The sequence below is a fragment of the Oncorhynchus gorbuscha genome, linkage group LG25, assembly GCF_021184085.1.
Source record: "Oncorhynchus gorbuscha isolate QuinsamMale2020 ecotype Even-year linkage group LG25, OgorEven_v1.0, whole genome shotgun sequence".
NCBI lineage: Eukaryota > Metazoa > Chordata > Actinopteri > Salmoniformes > Salmonidae > Oncorhynchus > Oncorhynchus gorbuscha.
The window spans coordinates 51148919-51169513 of NC_060197.1; the positions used below are offsets into that span (position 1 = coordinate 51148919).

Genomic DNA, 20595 nt, shown 5'->3' on the forward strand with positions numbered 1-20595 from the left:
TGCCTTTTATGCTCGCTTTCGAGGCAAGCAACACTGAAACATGCATGAGAGAACCAGCTGTTCCGGACAACTGTGTGATAACGCTCTCGATAGCCGATGTGAGTAAGACCTTTAAACAGGTTAACATTCACAAGGCCACTGGGCCAGACAGATTACGAGGACGTGTACTCAAAGCATGCGTGGACCAACCATCAACTGTCTTCACTGACATTTTCAACCTCTCCCTGACTCAGTGTGGTGCCAGGACAGCAACCTCTCAATGTGAGCAAGACAAAGGAGCTTTAACATTGTCGGGGCTGTAGTGGAGCGATTCGAGACCTTCAAGTCCCTTGGCGTCCACATCACCAACAAACGAACATGATCAAAACACACCAAGACAGTCGAAGACGGCACAACAAAACCTATTTCCCCTCAGGAAACTGAAAAGATTTGGCATGGATCCCCAGATCCTCAAAAGGGGCCAGGCTTCCTGCCATCCAGGACCTCTATACCAGGCGGTGTCAGAGGAAGGCGCTACAGAGGGTAGTGCGTTAGGCCCAGTACATCACTGGGGCCAGGCTTCCTGCCATCCAGGACCTCTATACCAGGCGGTGTCAGAGGAAGGCGCTACAGAGGGTAGTGCGTTAGGCCCAGTACATCACTGGGGCCAAGCTTCCTGTCACCCAGGACCTCTATACCAGGCGGTGTCAGAGGAAGGCGCTACAGAGGGTAGTGCGTTAGGCCCAGTACATCACTGGGGCCAGGCTTCCTGCCATCCAGGACCTCTATACCAGGCGGAGTCAGAGGAAGGCGCTACAGAGGGTAGTGCGTTAGGCCCAGTACATCACTGGGGCCAGGCTTCCTGCCATCCAGGACCTCTATACCAGGCGGTGTCAGAGGAAGGCGCTACAGAGGGTAGTGCGTTAGGCCCAGTACATCACTGGGGCCAAGCTTCCTGTCATCCAGGACCTCTATACCAGGCGGTGTCAGAAGAAGGCCCAAAATACTGTCAAAGACTCCAACCACCCCCAGTCATAGACTGTTCTCTCTCCAATGCACGGCAAGCGGTACAAGAGCGCCAAGTCAAAGTTTTGTTTGATGTCGATACATTGGTGCGTAAACATGTTGAACCCTCTCGTCTTCCAGGTCCCTGCCCACCTTGTCCTAAGATGGTATCAGTCAGCTGTATGTGTTCTAAGGCCATGCCCGTCCCGCGTCGCTGTAGCAACAAGCCCTGGAGCTGTCAGAAGACCTGTGGCAAGACTCTGCCCTGTAAACAACACGCCTGTCACAGCAGCTGTCACTCAGGTAACCCTGAGAACAGGCAGTGGAGTTTATCAATGACTCGGTAACCATGGAGGTGATGTTGAAATAGTTTATTGATCTGTATTGATACAACCCGTCTGCCTCAGGTGTGTGTGAGCCGTGTCCGAGGGTCAGTGTCCAGAGGTGTGTCTGTGGACAGGAGGAGGCAGAGAGACAGTGTGCCAGCCCTGTGTGGCACTGTCAACAGGTAACACACCTGAATACATACAGCCCTGTCAACAGGTAACACACCTGAATACATACAGCCCTGTGTGGCACTGTCAACAGGTAACACACCTGAATACATACAGCCCTGTCAACAGGTAACACACCTGAATACATACAGCCCTGTCAACAGGTAACACACCTGAATACATACAGCCCTGTCAACAGGTAACACACCTGAATACATACAGCCCTGTCAACAGGTAACACACCTGAATACATACAGCCCTGTCAACAGGTAACACACCTGAATACATACAGCCCTGTCAACAGGTAACACACCTGAATACATACAGCCCTGTCAACAGGTAACACACCTGAATACATACAGCCCTGTCAACAGGTAACACACCTGAATACATACAGCCCTGTCAACAGGTAACACACCTGAATACATACAGCCCTGTCAACAGGTAACACACCTGAATACATACAGCCCTGTCAACAGGTAACACACCTGAATACATACAGCCCTGTCAACAGGTAACACACCTGAATACATACAGCCCTGTCAACAGGTAACACACCTGAATACATACAGCCCTGTCAACAGGTAACACACCTGAATACATACAGCCCTGTCAACAGGTAACACACCTGAATACATACAGCCCTGTCAACAGGTAACACACCTGAATACATACAGCCCTGTCAACAGGTAACACACCTGAATACATACAACCCTGTCAACAGGTAACACACCTGAATACATACAGCCCTGTCAACAGGTAACACACCTGAATACATACAGCCCTGTCAACAGGTAACACACCTGAATACATACAGCCCTGTCAACAGGTAACACACCTGAATACATACAGCCCTGTCAACAGGTAACACACCTGAATACATACAGCCCTGTCAACAGGTAACACACCTGAATACATACAGCCCTGTCAACAGGTAACACACCTGAATACATACAGCCCTGTCAACAGGTAACACACCTGAATACATACAGCCCTGTCAACAGGTAACACACCTGAATACATACAGCCCTGTCAACAGGTAACACACCTGAATACATACAGCCCTGTCAACAGGTAACACACCTGAATACATACAGCCCTACCAACAGGTAACACACCTGAATACATACAGCCCTGTGTGGCACTACCAACAGGTAACACACCTGAATACATACAGCCCTGTCAACAGGTAACACACCTGAATACATACAGCCCTGTCAACAGGTAACACACCTGAATACATACAGCCCTGTCAACAGGTAACACACCTGAATACATACAGCCCTGTCAACAGGTAACACACCTGAATACATACAGCCCTGTCAACAGGTAACACACCTGAATACATACAGCCCTGTCAACAGGTAACACACCTGAATACATACAGCCCTGTCAACAGGTAACACACCTGAATACATACAGCCCTGTCAACAGGTAACACACCTGAATACATACAGCCCTGTCAACAGGTAACACACCTGAATACATACAGCCCTGTCAACAGGTAACACACCTGAATACATACAGCCCTGTCAACAGGTAACACACCTGAATACATACAGCCCTGTCAACAGGTAACACACCTGAATACATACAGCCCTGTCAACAGGTAACACACCTGAATACATACAGCCCTGTCAACAGGTAACACACCTGAATACATACAGCCCTGTCCTATTTATGGTTGCCACATTCTGGTGAATTTCTCCAAATTCCCTCGGAAGATTCCTTGAATCAGTACATGAGAATTCTCCTGTTTGACCTGTCTCCCTGTCTCCTGCCTCCTGTCTCCTGTCTCCATGTCTCCCTGTCTTCTGTCTCTAGCCGTGTGGTCGTCCTCTCTCCTGTGGTAATCATACATGTGAGAGAATGTGTCATTCAGGTCTGTGTGGGGCGTGTCCTCGATCTGGCAACAGAGCCTGTCCCTGCGGCAAGTCAAGTAAGATAACACACCTTCGCCTTCCCTGTCCTCTGACTCTCTGTGTTCACGTTCTTAGTCTCTGTCCTCTGACTCTCTGTGTGTTCACGTTCTTAGTCTCTGTCCTCTGACTCTCTGTGTGTTCACGTTCTTAGTCTCTGTCCTCTTGTCTCTGACTCTCTGTGTTCACGTTCTTAGTCTCTGTCCTCTGACTCTCTGTGTGTTCACGTTCTTAGTCTCTGTCCTCTGACTCTCTCTGTGTTCACGTTCTTAGTCTCTGTCCTCTGACTCTCTGTGTGTTCACGTTCTTAGTCTCTGTCCTCTGACTCTCTGTGTGTTCACGTTCTTAGTCTCTGTCCTCTGACTCTCTGTGTGTTCACGTTCTTAGTCTCTGTCCTCTGACTCTCTGTGTGTTCACGTTCTTAGTCTCTGTCCTCTGACTCTCTGTGTTCACGTTTTAGTCTCTGTCCTCTTGTCTCTGAGTCTCTGCGTTCACGTTCTTAGTCTCTGTCCTCTGACTCTCTGTGTGTTCACGTTCTTAGTCTCTGTCCTCTGACTCTCTGTGTGTTCACGTTCTTAGTCTCTGTCCTCTGACTCTCTGTGTGTTCACGTTCTTAGTCTCTGTCCTCTGACTCTCTGTGTGTTCACGTTCTTAGTCTCTGTCCTCTGACTCTCTGTGTGTTCACGTTCTTAGTCTCTGTCCTCTGACTCTCTGTGTGTTCACGTTCTTAGTCTCTGTCCTCTGACTCTCTGTGTGTTCACGTTCTTAGTCTCTGTCCTCTGACTCTCTGTGTTCACGTTCTTAGTCTCTGTCTTCGTCTCTGACTCTCTCTGTGTTCACATTCTTAGTCTCTGTCCTCTTGTCTCTGAGTCTCTGCGTTCACGTTCTTAGTCTCTGTCCTCTGACTCTCTGTGTGTTCACGTTCTTAGTCTCTGTCCTCTGACTCTCTGTGTGTTCACGTTCTTAGTCTCTGTCCTCTGACTCTCTGTGTTCACGTTCTTAGTCTCTGTCTTCGTCTCTGACTCTCTCTGTGTTCACATTCTTAGTCTCTGTCCTCTTGTCTCTGAGTCTCTGCGTTCACGTTCTTAGTCTCTGTCCTCTTGTCTCTCTCTGTGTTCCAGAGAGTTCTCTCCCCTGTACTGAGGATGTCCCTACCTGTGGTGACACCTGTGACAAGGTGATGGAATGTGGCTTACACACCTGTTCCATGAGGTGTCACAGAGGGGCCTGTGAAACCTGCAGACAGGTTAATAAACTCATATTCCATTTTACAGTTGACTTTTAGTTAACTTTAGTTTATCCAGGACTCTAGCTCTAGGGCTCTAGCTCTAGGACTCTAGCTCTAGGACTCTAGCTCTAGGACTCTAGCTCTAGGACTCTAGCTTCAGGACTCTAGCTTCAGGACTCTAGCTTCAGGACTCTAGCTCCAGGACTCTAGCTCTAGGACTCTAGCTCCCGGACTCTAGCTCCCGGACTCTAGCTCCCGGACTCTAGCTCCCGGACTCTAGCTCCCGGACTCTAGCTCCCGGACTCTAGCTCCCGGACTCTAGCTCCCGGGACTCTAGCTCCCGGGACTCTAGCTCCCGGGACTCTAGCTCCGGGACTCTAGCTCCGGGACTCTAGCTCCGGGACTCTAGCTCCGGGACTCTAGCTCCAGGACTCTAGCTCCAGGACTCTAGCTCCAGGGCTCTAGCTCCATCCATCCAACCAACACACAACAAATGGTATCTTTTATTTAATTCCCTCTGCCCCCCCCAGGAGGTAGAGAAGCAGTGTCGCTGTGGGAAATACACGCGTCTCATGCCCTGTCATAAGGAGTACCTTTGTGAGTCTAAATGCCCCAACACCAGAGGCTGTTCACGGCATCAGTGCAGGAGGAAGGTGAGTTCTGTCCCCCCTCCTGGGTTCTGTCCCCCCTCCTGGGTTCTGTCCCCCTCCTGGGTTCTGTCCCCCCTCCTGGGTTCTGCCTGTCCCCCCTGGGTTCTGTCCCCCCTTGGTTCTGCCTGTCCCCCCCCCCCGAGTTCTGTCCCCCCCTGAGTTCTTACCCCCCCCTGAATTATGTACCCCCCCCCCTGAGTTCTGCCTCCCCCTGGGTTCTGCCTGTCCCCCCCCCCCCTGAGTTATCTCCCCCCCCTGGGTTCTGCCTGCCCCCCCCTGGGCTCTGTCCCCCCTGGGCTCTGTCCCCCCCTGTGTTCTGCCTATCCCCCCCCTGAATTATCTCCCCCCTGAATTATCCCCCCTGAATTATCCCCCCTGAATTATCTCCCCCCCTGAATTATCTCCCCCCTCCTGAGTTCTGTCCCACCCCCCTGAGTTATGTCCCACCCCCTGAGTTATGTCCCACCCCCCCTGAGGTTGGTTAAAGGACTAGGTTTCTGTGTTGACAGTGCTGCTCTGGTAACTGCCCGCCATGTGACCAGAGCTGTGGACGATCGCTGGGCTGCCGAAACCACAAATGTCCCTCTGTCTGTCACCAAGGTAACACAGCATGTTAGTCACATTGTCAGGAGGGCCGTCTGTCACCAAGGCAACACAGCATGTTAGTCACATTGTCAGGAGGGCCGTCTGTCACCAAGGTAACACAGCATGTTAGTCACATTGTCAGGAGGGCCGTCTGTCACCAAGGCAACACAGCATGTTAGTCACATTGTCAGGAGGGCCGTCTGTCACCAAGGTAACACAGCATATTAGTCAATCATGGAATGTTCCCCAGCTTACCGACACGACTGGGTTAACTAGTCAATAATGTGTCTGTCTCTCTCTCTGTGTGTGTGTCTCTCTCTGTGTCTGTCTGTCCGTCCGTCCGTGCTGCGTGTGTATGTGGTGTGTCTGGTCCCTTCCTCTCCTTTGTCTCTTGTGTAGTTTATTGTTTTCTGTGCTGTGATGTGATTGGCTGATAACAGGCGTTCGGAGAAACAGTGCTAATTTATTCACCCTCCTCGTCTCTGTTCACATTGGCTGACCTTTGGGCGGGCGCTGTGCCGCCTGGGGAAAAGGTTTGGGACACGGCGTTGATAGGTTATCAGTTAGCTGATGGTGGTAGGTCATATATACACTGATGGAGTGGAACGGACCACACACACACCTCGCAGAGAGACACACACACCTCGCAGAGAGACACACACACCTCGCAGAGAGACACACACACCTCGCAGAGAGAGACACACACCTCGCAGAGAGAGACACACACACCTCGCAGAGAGACACACACACCTCGCAGAGAGACACACACACCTCGCAAAGAGACACACACACCTCGCAGAGAGACACACACACCTCGCAGAGAGACACACACACCTCGCAGAGAGACACACACACCTCGCAGAGAGACACACACACCTCGCAGAGAGACACACACACCTCGCAGAGAGACACACACACCTCGCAGAGAGACACACACACCTCGCAGAGAGACACACACACCTCGCAGAGAGACACACACACCTCGCAGAGAGACACACACACACCTCGCAGAGACACACACACACACCTCGCAGAGAGACACACACACACACCTCGCAGAGAGACACACACACACACCTCGCAGAGAGACACACACACACACCTCGCAGAGAGACACACACACACACCTCGCAGAGAGACACACACACACACCTCGCAGAGAGACACACACACACACCTCGCAGAGAGACACACACACGCACCTCGCAGACACACACACACGCACGCACCTCGCAGAGACACACACACACATCTCGCAGAGAGACACACACTGTGGTTACAAAGGTTGTTTTTCAAAACTATTGTTGAGGGGGACAATGGAACCCGTCTGTAAGGTCAATCCATTTTAATACTCTGGACCTCGTCTGACTTTAGATCACATCACATGGCCGAATACAACAGCTGACTGACAAGCCCCTAACCCACAATGCAACAGCTGACTGACAAGCCCCTAACCCACAATGCAACAGCTGACTGACAAGCCCCTAACACACAATGCAACAGCTGACTGACAAGCCCCTAACCCACAATGCAACAGCTGACTGACAAGCCCCTAACCCACAATGCAACAGCTGACTGACAAGCCCCTAACACACAATGCAACAGCTGACTGACAAGCCCCTAACACACAATGCAACAGCTGACTGACAAGCCCCTAACCCACAATGCAACAGCTGACTGACAAGCCCCTAACCCACAATGCAACAGCTGACTGACAAGCCCCTAACCCAGAATACAACAGGTGACTGACAAGCCCCTAACCCACAATACATCAGGTAGGCTATGTACAGGGGTGATAACGAGGCTGGATACAGGGGAACCAGGTGATAACGGGGCTGGATACAGGGGTACCAGGTGATACCAGGTGATAACGAGGCTGGATACAGGGGTACAGGGGATACAGGGGTGATAACGAGGCTGGATACAGGGGAACCAGGTGATAACGAGGCTGGATACAGGGGATACAGGGGTACCAGGTGATAACGAGGCTGGATGCAGGGGTACCAGGTGATAACGAGGCTTGGATACAGGGGTACCAGGTGATAACGAGGCTGGATACAGGGGTACCAGGTGATAACGAGGCTGGATACAGGGGTACCAGGTGATAACGAGGCTGGATACAGGGGTACCAGGTGATAACGAGGCTGGATACAGGGGTACCAGGTGATAACGAGGCTGGATACAGGGGTACCAGGTGATAACGAGGCTGGATACAGGGGTACCAGGTGATAACGAGGCTGGATACAGGGGTACCAGGTGATAACGAGGCTGGATACGGGGGTACCAGGTGATAACGAGGCTGGATACGGGGGTACCAGGTGATAACGAGGCTGGATACGGGGTACCAGGTGATAACGAGGCTGGATACGGGGTACCAGGTGATAACGAGGCTGGATACGGGGTACCAGGTGATAACGAGGCTGGATACGGGGTACCAGGTGATAACGAGGCTGGATACGGGGTACCAGGTGATAACGAGGCTGGATACGGGGGTACCAGGTGATAACGAGGCTGGATACGGGGGTACCAGGTGATAACGAGGCTGGATACGGGGGTACCAGGTGATAACGAGGCTGGGTACAGGGGGTACCAGGTGATAACGAGGCTGGGTACAGGGGGTACCAGGTGATAACGAGGCTGGGTACAGGGGGTACCAGGTGATAACGAGGCTGGGTACAGGGGGTACCAGGTGATAACGAGGCTGGATACATCCCTCTAGGAGAGATGGAACCCCCTCTAGGAGGGATGGGAACCTGTGAGATGAGTGATGGTTGTTCTCAGTGGGGTGTTGGTTTACCATGTAGTAAAACAAGGTTCTGTGTGTTACAGGCAGCTGCTATCCCTGTCCAGAGACGGTGGATGTGAAGTGTGTGTGTGAATCCACCTCTCTGACTGTTCCCTGTGGGAGGGAGAGGAGTACCAAGCCCCCACGCTGTAAAGAACTGTGCAGGTAACAAACACACGGGACATCATCCAGACACACACACGGGTCGACACACACACACGGGACATCATCCAGACACACACACGGGACATCATCCAGACACACACACGGGTCAACACACACACACGGGTCGACACACACACACGGGTCGACACACACACACGGGACATCATCCAGATACACACACGGGTCGACACACACACACGGGTCGACACACACACACGGGTCGACACACACACACGGGACATCATCCAGACACACACACGGGACATCATCCAGACACACACACGGGTCAACACACACACACAGGACATCATCCAGACACACACACGGGTCGACACACACACACGGGACATCATCCAGACACACACACGGGACATCATCCAGACACACACACGGGTCGACACACACACACAGGACATCATCCAGACACACACACGGGTCGACACACACACACGGGACATCATCCAGACACACACACGGGTCGACGCGTGGCAGTAGTACCCACATCCATACCTCGCCCCCACACACCAAACGGGCCAAACATTTTACCCCTTCTTGACAGCGGAGAGACATTTAGGTAAAGAGAAATGTTTTTAATATGAGACTAATAAAATCTGTGGGAGCCTTAGACTGACTAATAAAATCTGTGGGAGCCTTAGACTGACTAATAAAATCTGTGGGAGCCTTAGACTGACTAATAAAATCTGTGGGAGCCTTAGACTGACTAATAAAATCTGTGGGAGCCTTAGACTGACTAATAAAATCTGTGGGAGCCTTAGACTGACTAATAAAATCTGTGGGAGCCTTAGACTGACTAATAAAATCTGTGGGAGCCTTAGACTGACTAATAAAATCTGTGGGAGCCTTAGACTGACTAATAAAATCTGTGGGAGCCTTAGACTGACTAATAAAATCTGTGGGAGCCTTAGACTGACTAATAAAATCTGTGGGAGCCTTAGACTGACTAATAAAATCTGTGGGAGCCTTAGGCGGTAATTCGACCAGGATATGTTTTTTTTTACCAGGTATTTATATATATAACCCTAACCCTTTATTTAACCAGGTATTTATATATATATAACCCTAACCCTTTATTTAACCAGGTATTTGTATATATAACCCTAACCCTTTATTTAACCAGGTATTTATATATATATATAACCCTAACCCTTTATTTAACCAGGTATTTATATATATATAACCCTAACCCTTTATTTAACCAGGTATTTATATATATATAACCCTAACCCTTTATTTAACCAGGTATTTATATATATATATAACCCTAACCCTTTATTTAACCAGGTATTTATATATATATATAACCCTAACCCTTTATTTAACCAGGTATTTATATATATAACCCTTTATTTAACCAGGTATTTATATATATATAACCCTTTATTTAACCAGGTATTTATATATAACCCTAACCCTTTATTTAACCAGGTATTTATATATAACCCTAACCCTTTATTTAACCAGGTATTTATATATATAACCCTTTATTTAACCAGGTATTTATATGTGGTCCTTCTGTAGCTCAGTTGGTAGAGCATGGCGCTTGTAACGCCAGGGTAGTGGGTTCGATCCCCGGGACCACCCATACGTAGAATGTATGCACACATGACTGTAAGTCGCTTTGGATAAAAGCGTCTGCTAAATGGCATATATTATATATATAACCCTAACCCTTTATTTAACCAGGTATTTATATATATAACCCTTTATTTAACCAGGTATTTATATATATAACCCTTTATTTAACCAGGTATTTATATATATAACCCTAACCCTTTATTTAACCAGGTATTTATATATATAACCCTAACCCTTTATTTAACCAGGTATTTATATATAACCCTTTATTTAACCAGGTATTTATATATATAACCCTTTATTTAACCAGGTATTTATATAATCCTAACCCTTTATTTAACCAGGTATTTATATATATAACCCTTTATTTAACCAGGTATTTATATATATAACCCTAACCCTTTATTTAACCAGGTATTTATATATATAACCCTAACCCTTTATTTAACCAGGTATATATATATATATATAAACCTAACCCTTTATTTAACCAGGTATTTATATATATATAACACTAACCCTTTATTTAACCAGGTATTTATATATATAACCCTAACCTTTATTTAACCAGGTATTTATATATATAACACTAACCCTTTATTTAACCAGGTATTTATATATATAACCCTTTATTTAACCAGGTATTTATATATATAACCCTTTATTTAACCAGGTATATATATATATAACCCTTTATTTAACCAGGTATTTATATATATAACCCTTTATTTAACCAGGTATTTATATATATATATATATAACCCTTTATTTAACCAGGTATTTATATATATAACCCTTTATTTAACCAGGTATTTATATATATATATATAACCCTTTATTTAACCAGGTATTTATATATATATATATAACCCTAACCCTTTATTTAACCAGGTATTTATATATATAACCCTTTATTTAACCAGGTATTTATATATATAACCCTTTATTTAACCAGGTATTTATATATATATATATATAACCCTAACCCTTTATTTAACCAGGCATTTATATATATAACCCTTTATTTAACCAGGTATTTATATATATATAACCCTAACCCTTTATTTAACCAGGTATTTATATATATAACCCTTTATTTAACCAGGTATTTATATATATAACCCTTTATTTAACCAGGTATTTATATATATAACCCTTTATTTAACCAGGTTTTTATATATATAACCCTAACCCTTTATTTAACCAGGTATTTATATATATAACCCTTTATTTAACCAGGTATTTATATATATAACCCTTTATTTAACCAGGTTTTTATATATATAACCCTAACCCTTTATTTAACCAGGTATTTATATATATAACTCTTTATTTAACCAGGTATTGTATTTATATATATAACCCTTTATTTAACCAGGTATTTATATATATAACCCTTTATTTAACCAGGTATTTATATATATATAACCCTAACCCTTTATTTAACCAGGTATTTATATATATAACCCTTTATTTAACCAGGTATTTATATATATAACCCTTTATTTAACCAGGTTTTTATATATATAACCCTAACCCTTTATTTAACCAGGTATTTATATATATAACTCTTTATTTAACCAGGTATTGTATTTATATATATAACCCTTTATTTAACCAGGTATTTATATATATAACCCTTTATTTAACCAGGTATTTATATATATAACCCTAACCTTTATTTAACCAGGTATTTATAATATAACACTAACCCTTTATTTAACCAGGTATTTATATATATAACCCTTTATTTAACCAGGTATTTATATATATAACCCTTTATTTAACCAGGTATTTATATATATATAACCCTTTATTTAACCAGGTATTTATATATATAACCCTTTATTTAACCAGGTATTTATATATATATATATAACCCTAACCCTTTATTTAACCAGGCATTTATATATATAACCCTTTATTTAACCAGGTATTTATATATATATAACCCTAACCCTTTATTTAACCAGGTATTTATATATATAACCCTTTATTTAACCAGGTATTTATATATATAACCCTTTATTTAACCAGGTATTTATATATATATAACCCTAACCCTTTATTTAACCAGGTATTTATATATATAACCCTTTATTTAACCAGGTATTGTATTTATATATATAACCCTTTATTTAACCAGGTATTTATATATATAACCCTTTATTTAACCAGGTATTGTATTTATATATATAACCCTTTATTTAACCAGGTATTTATATATATAACCCTTTATTTAACCAGGTATATATATATATAACCTTTTATTTAACCAGGTATTTATATATATAACCCTAACCCTTTATTTAACCAGGTATTTATATATAACCCTTTATTTAACCAGGTATTTATATATATAACCCTTTATTTAACCAGGTATATATATATATAACCTTTTATTTAACCAGGTATTTATATAACCCTAACCCTTTATTTAACCAGGTATTTATATAACCCTAACCCTTTATTTAACCAGGTATTGTATTTATATATATAACCCTTTATTTAACCAGGTATTTATATATATAACCCTTTATTTAACCAGGTATATATATATAACCTTTTATTTAACCAGGTATTTATATATATAACCCTTTATTTAACCAGGTATTTATATATATAACCCTAACCCTTTATTTAACCAGGTATTTATATATAACCCTTTATTTAACCAGGTATTTATATATATAACCCTTTATTTAACCAGGTATTTATATATATAACCCTTTATTTAACCAGGTATTTATATATATAACCCTTTATTTAACCAGGTATTTATATATATAACCCTTTATTTAACCAGGTATTTATATATATAACCCTTTATTTAACCAGGTATTTATATATAACCCTTTATTTAACCAGGTATTTATATATAACCCTTTATTTAACCAGGTATTTATATATAACCCTTTATTTAACCAGGTATTTATATATATAACCCTAACCCTTTATTTAACCAGGTATTTATATATATAACCCTTTATTTAACCAGGTATTTATATATATATAACCCTTTATTTAACCAGGTATTTATATATATAACCTTTATTTAACCAGGTTTTTATATATATAACCCTTTATTTAACCAGGTATTTATATATATAACCTTTATTTAACCAGGTTTTTATATATATAACCCTAACCCTTTATTTAACCAGGTATTTATATATATAACTCTTTATTTAACCAGGTATTTATATATATAACTCTTTATTTAACCAGGTATTTATATATATAACCCTAACCCTTTATTTAACCAGGTATTTATATATATAACCTTTTATTTAACCAGGTATTTATATAACCCTAACCCTTTATTTAACCAGGTATTTATATATATAACCCTTTATTTAACCAGGTATTTATATATATAACCCTTTATTTAACCAGGTATTTATATATATAACCCTTTATTTAACCAGGTATTTATATATATAACCCTTTATTTAACCAGATATTTATATATATAACCCCTTATTTAACCAGGTATTTATATATATATATAACCCTAAACCTTTATTTAACCAGGTATTTATATATATAACCCTTTATTTAACCAGGTATTTATATATATAACCCTTTATTTAACCAGGTATTTATATATATAACCCTTTATTTAACCAGGTATTTATATATATATAACCCTAACCCTTTATTTAACCAGGTATTTATATATATAACCCTTTATTTAACCAGGTATTTATATATATAACCCTTTATTTAACCAGGTATTTATATATATAACCCTTTATTTAACCAGGTATTTATATATATATAACCCTTTATTTAACCAGGTATTTATATATAACCCTTTATTTAACCAGGTATTTATATATATAACCCTTTATTTAACCAGGTATTTATATATATAACCCTAACCCTTTATTTAACCAGGTATTTATATATATAACCCTTTATTTAACCAGGTATTTATATATATATAACCCTTTATTTAACCAGGTATTTATATATATATAACCCTAACCCTTTATTTAACCAGGTATTTATATATATAACCCTTTATTTAACCAGGTATTTATATATATATATATACCACCCTAGCCCTTTATTTAACCAGGTATTTATATATATAACCCTTTATTTAACCAGGTATTTATATATATAACCCTAACCCTTTATTTAACCAGGTATTTATTATATAACCCTAACCCTTTATTTAACCAGGTATTTATCTATATAACCCTTTATTTAACCAGGTATTTATATATAACCCTAACCCTTTATTTAACCAGGTATTTATATATATAACCCTTTATTTAACCAGGTATTTATATATATAACCCTTTATTTAACCAGGTATTTATATATATATAACCCTTTATTTAACCAGGTATTTATATATATAACCCTTTTTTAACCATGTTTTTATATATATAACCCTAACCCTTTATTTAACCAGGTATTTATATATATAACCATAACCCTTTATTTAACCAGGTATTTATATATATAACCCTTTATTTAACCAGGTATTTATATATATAACCCTAACCCTTTATTTAACCAGGTATTTATATATATAACCCTTTATTTAACCAGGTATTTATATATATAACCCTAACCCTTTATTTAACCAGGTATTTATATATATAACCCTAACCCTTTATTTAACCAGGTATTTATATATATAACCCTTTATTTAACCAGGTATTTATATATATATAACCCTTTATTTAACCAGTTAGGCCAGTTGAGAACAAGTTCTGTAGCTCAGTTGGTAGAGCATGGTGCTTGTAACGCCAGGGTAGTGGGTTCGATCCCCGGGACCACCCATACGTAGAATGTATGCACACATGACTGTAAGTCGCTTTGGATAAAAGCGTCTGCTAAATGGCATATATTATTATTATTATTACAACTGCGACCTGGTCAAGATGAAGCAAAGCAGTGTGACACAAACAACAACACAGAGTTACACATAAACAAACATACAGTCAATAATACAGTAGAGAAATCTATGTGCAGTGTGCAAATGTAGTACGATTAGGGAGGTAAGGCAAAAAATTGGCCGTGGTGACGAAGTAATGACAATTTAGCATTAACACTGGAGTGATAGATGTGTTTTGATGTCTTCACTGTTATTCAACAATGTGTTAAAGTGATATATTGATTGTGATTGACATTGTTGTATTTGTGCCCACGTTGTGCTGTTGTGCTGTTGTGCTGTTGTTGTGATGTTGTTGTGATGTTGTTGTGATGTTGTTGTGATGTTGTTGTGATGTTGTTGTGATGTTGTTGTGATGTTGTTGTGATGATGTTGTTGTGCTGTTGTTGTGCTGTTGTGATGTTGTTGTGATGTTGTTGTGCTGTTGTGATGTTGTGATGTTGTGATGTTGTTGTTGTGCTGTTGTTGTTGTGCTGTTGTTGTTGTGCTGTTGTTGTTGTGCTGTTGTTGTTGTGCTGTTGTGCTGTTGTGTTGTTGTGCTGTTGTTGTGCTGTTGTTGTGCTGTTGTTGTGCTGTTGTTGTGCTGTTGTTGTGATGTTGTTGTGATGTTGTTGTGATGTTGTTGTGATGCTGTTGTACTGTTGTGATGTTGTTGTGATGTTGTTGTGATGTTGTGCTGTTGTTGTTGTGCTGTTGTGCTGTTGTTGTGATGTTGTTGTGATGTTGTGTTGTTGTGATGTTGTTGTGCTGTTGTGATGTTGTTGTGCTGTTGTTGTGATGTTGTTGTGATGTTGTTGTGCTGTTGTGCTGTTGTTGTGCTGTTGTTGTGCTGTTGTTGTGATTATGTTGTTGTGATGTTGTGCTGTTGTGATGTTGTTGTGCTGTTGTTGTGCTGTTGTTGTGCTGTTGTTGTGCTGTTGTGATGTTGTTGTGATGTTGTTGTTGTGATGTTGTTGTGATGATGATGTTGTTGTTGTGATGATGTTGTTGTTGTTGCGATGTTGTTGCGATGTTGTTGCGATGTGATGTTGTTGTGATGTTGTTGTGATGTTGTGATGTTGTTGTGATGTTGTGCTGTTGTTGTGATGTTGTTGTGCTGTTGTTGTGATGTTGTGATGTTGTTGTGCTGTTGTTGTGATGTTACATTTGAGATAAAAGTAATTATAGGGACAGACAAAAAAAACACTCTGTCTAAATGATTATCATCCCACCAGGTCTCCCCCATCCTGCCACCACCCCAGCAGAGAGACCCATCGATGTCACCCTGGTCCCTGCCCTCCCTGTCGCCAGGCCTGTCTCCTGGCCCTGAAACGATGCCAACACCCCTGTCCCCAACCCTGCCACGACCAGGTTATGGTGAAGACCAGCGACAGGGTGAGTGTGTGTGTGCCATGCTGACAGGACAGTTTCAGAGAATGGTAGCGTTTCAGAATGACTGAATGGGGGATGTTAGATTGGATCCACCAGAGGTGGCACCGATGCCAGGTCATCAACTCTGCTGTGGGGCGTGAGATTGGTCTGTAAAAATATAGTGGAGACTGTAGATTGCTTTATGAAGTGAGATCTGTGAGGAGACCGCTAGCCTGGAACGCCACCCATATGTTATTTATAGTGGAGATGGAAAATAACAAGGAGTCCTATTGGGGGCGGCAGGGTAGCCTAGTGGTTAGAGCGTTGGACTAGTAACCGGAAGGTTGCAAGTTCAAATCCCCGAGCTGACAAGGTACAAATCTGTCGTTCTGCCCCCTGAACAGCCAGTTAACCCACTGTTCCTAGGCCAGTTAACCCACTGTTCCTAGGCCAGTTAACCCACTGTTCCTAGACCATTTAACCCACTGTTCCTAGACCAGTTAACCCAGTGTTCCTAGGCCAGTTAACCCAGTGTTCCTAGGCCAGTTAACCCACTGTTCCTAGGCCAGTTAACCCACTGTTCCTAGACCGTCATTGAAAATAAGAATTTGTTCATAACTGACTTGCCAAGTTAAATAAAGGTTAAATAAATAAATTCGGTCCCTATACGGGTTAGTATAGGTTAGTATAGGGACTGGGTTAGTATAGGTTAGTATAGGGACTGGGTTAGTATAATATAATTATAATAATATATGCCATTTAGCAGACGCTTTTATCCAAAGCGACTTGGTATAGGTTAGTATAGGGACTGGGTTAGTATAGGTTAGTATAGGGACCGGGTTAGTATAGGGACCGGGTTAGTATAGGTTAGTATAGGGACCGGGTTAGTATGGGTTAGTATAGGGACTGGGTTAGTATAGGGACTGGGTTAGTATAGGGGCCTGTTTCCCTTGTCTGGGTTAGTATAGGGACTGGGTTAGTATAGGGACTGGGTTAGTATAGGGGCCTGTTTCCCTTGTCTGGGTTAGTATAGGGACTGGGTTAGTATAGGGGCCTGTTTCCCTTGTCTGGGTTAGTATAGGGACTGGGTTAGTATAGGTTAGTATAGGGACTGGGTTAGTATAGGGACTGGGTTAGTATAGGGACTGGGTTAGTATAGGGACTGGGTTAGAATAGGGACTGGGTTAGTATAGGGACTGGGTTAGAATAGGGACTGGGTTAGTATAGGGACTGGGTTAGTATAGGTTAGTATAGGGACCGGGTTAGTATAGGGACCGGGTTAGTATAGGTTAGTATAGGGACCGGGTTAGTATGGGTTAGTATAGGGACTGGGTTAGTATAGGGACTGGGTTAGTATAGGGACTGGGTTAGTATAGGGACTGGGTTAGTATAGGGACTGGGTTAGTATAGGTTAGTATAGGGACTGGGTTAGTATAGGGACTGGGTTAGTATAGGGACTGGGTTAGTATAGGGACTGGGTTAGTATAGGTTAGTATAGGGACTGGGTTAGTATAGGTTAGTATAGGGACTGGGTTAGTATAGGTTAGTATAGGGACTGGGTTAGTATAGGGACCGGGTTAGTATAGGGACTGGGTTAGTATAGGGACTGGGTTAGGATAGGGACTGGGTTAGTATAGGGACTGGGTTAGTATAGGGACTGGGTTAGTATAGGGACTGGTTTAGGATAGGGACTGGATTAGTATAGGGACTGGGTTAGTATAGGTTAGTGTAGGGACTGGGTTAGTATAGGGACTGGGTTAGTATAGGGACTGGGTTAGTATAGGGACTGAGTTAGTATAGGTTAGTGTAGGGACTGGGTTAGTATAGGGACTGGGTTAGTATAGGGACTGGGTTAGTATAGGGACTGGGTTAGTATAGGTTAGTGTAGGGACTGGGTTAGTATAGGGACTGGGTTAGTATAGGGACTGGGTTAGTATAGGTTAGTGTAGGGACTGGGTTAGTATAGGGGCTGGGTTAGTATAGGGACTGGGTTAGTATAGGGACTGGGTTAGTATAGGGACTGGGTTAGTATAGGTTAGTGTAGGGACTGGGTTAGTATAGGGACTGGGTTAGTATAATGACTGGGTTAGTATAGGTTAGTGTAGGGACTGGGTTAGTATAGGGACTGGGTTAGTATAGGGACTGGGTTAGTATAGGTTAGTGTAGGGACTGGGTTAGTATAGGGACTGGGTTAGTATAGGGACTGGGTTAGTATAGGTTAGTGTAGGGACTGGGTTAGTATAGGGACTGGGTTAGTATAGGGACTGGGTTAGTATAGGTTAGTGTAGGGACTGGGTTAGTATAGGGACTGGGTTAGTATAGGGACTGGGTTAGTATAGGTTAGTGTAGGGACTGGGTTAGTATAGGGACTGGGTTAGTATAGGGACTGGGTTAGTATAGGTTAGTGTAGGGACTGGGTTAGTGTAGGGACTGGGTTAGTATAGGGACTGGGTTAGTATAGGGACTGGGTTAGTATAGGTTAGTGTAGGGACTGGGTTAGTATAGGGACTGGGTTAGTATAGGTTAGTATAGGGACTGGGTTAGTATAGGGACTGGGTTAGTATAGGGACTGGGTTAGTATAGGGACTGGGTTAGTATAGGTTAGTGTAGGGACTGGGTTAGTATAGGGACTGGGTTAGTATAGGTTAGTATAGGGACTGGGTTAGTATAGGGATTGGGTTAGTATAGGGACTGGGTTAGTATAGGGACTGGGTTAGTATAGGGACTGGGTTAGTATAGGGACTGGGTTAGTATAGGGACTGGGTTAGTGTAGGGACTGGGTTAGTGTAGGGACTGGGTTAGTGTAGGGACTGGGTTAGTGTAGGGACTGGGTTAGTATAGGGACTGGGTTAGTATGGGTTAGTATAGGGACTGGGTTAGTATAGGTTAGTATAGGGACTGGGTTAGTATAGGGACTGGGTTAGTATAGGGGCTGGGTTAGTATAGGGACTGGGTTAGTATAGGGACTGGGTTAGTATAGGGACTGGGTTAGTATAGGGACTGGGTTAGTATAGGTTAGTATAGGGACTGGGTTAGTATAGGGACCGGGTTAGTATAGGTTAGTATAGGGAATGGGTTAGTATAGGGACCGGGTTAGTATAGGTTAGTATAGGGACTGGGTTAGTATAGGGACCGGGTTAGTATAGGTTAGTATAGGTTAGTATAGGGACTGGGTTAGTATAGGGACTGGGTTAGTATAGGGACTGGGTTAGTATAGGGAATGGGTTAGTATAGGGACCGGGTGAGTATAGGTTAGTATAGGGACCGGGTGAGTATAGGTTAGTATAGGGACCGGGTGAGTATAGGTTAGTATAGGAACCGGGTTAGTATAGGTTAGTATAGGGACTGGGTTAGTATAGGGACCGGGTTAGTATAGGTTAGTATAGGGACCGGGTTAGTATAGGTTAGTATAGGGACCGGGTTAGTATAGGTTAGTATAGGGACCGGGTTAGTATAGGTTAGTATAGGGACTGGGTTAGTATAGGGACTGGGTTAGTATAGGGACTGGGTTAGTATAGGTTAGTGTAGGGACTGGGTTAGTATAGGGACTGGGTTAGTATAGGTTAGTATAGGGACTGGGTTAGTATAGGGATTGGGTTAGTATAGGGACTGGGTTAGTATAGGGACTGGGTTAGTATAGGGACTGGGTTAGTATAGGGACTGGGTTAGTATAGGGACTGGGTTAGTGTAGGGACTGGGTTAGTGTAGGGACTGGGTTAGTGTAGGGACTGGGTTAGTGTAGGGACTGGGTTAGTATAGGGACTGGGTTAGTATGGGTTAGTATAGGGACTGGGTTAGTATAGGTTAGTATAGGGACTGGGTTAGTATAGGGACTGGGTTAGTATAGGGACTGGGTTAGTATAGGGGCTGGGTTAGTATAGGGACTGGGTTAGTATAGGGACTGGGTTAGTATAGGGACTGGGTTAG

At 42.6% G+C, this 20595-nt stretch overlaps 1 protein-coding gene across 1 annotated transcript in view; it reads left to right on the plus strand.

Annotated features, from left to right (window-relative positions):
- Window positions 1-20595, plus strand: part of LOC124014258 (NF-X1-type zinc finger protein NFXL1-like) — a gene marked incomplete at its 3' end in the record, with an annotated part of 60471 nt that overhangs the window by 25821 nt on the left and 14055 nt on the right. Inside the window, 8 exon segments of the mRNA XM_046329068.1 lie at window positions 1126-1287; window positions 1392-1492; window positions 3303-3417; window positions 4519-4643; window positions 5156-5278; window positions 5785-5875; window positions 8690-8810; window positions 16533-16692. Of these exon segments, the coding sequence (XP_046185024.1) occupies window positions 1126-1287; window positions 1392-1492; window positions 3303-3417; window positions 4519-4643; window positions 5156-5278; window positions 5785-5875; window positions 8690-8810; window positions 16533-16692 (998 nt within the window).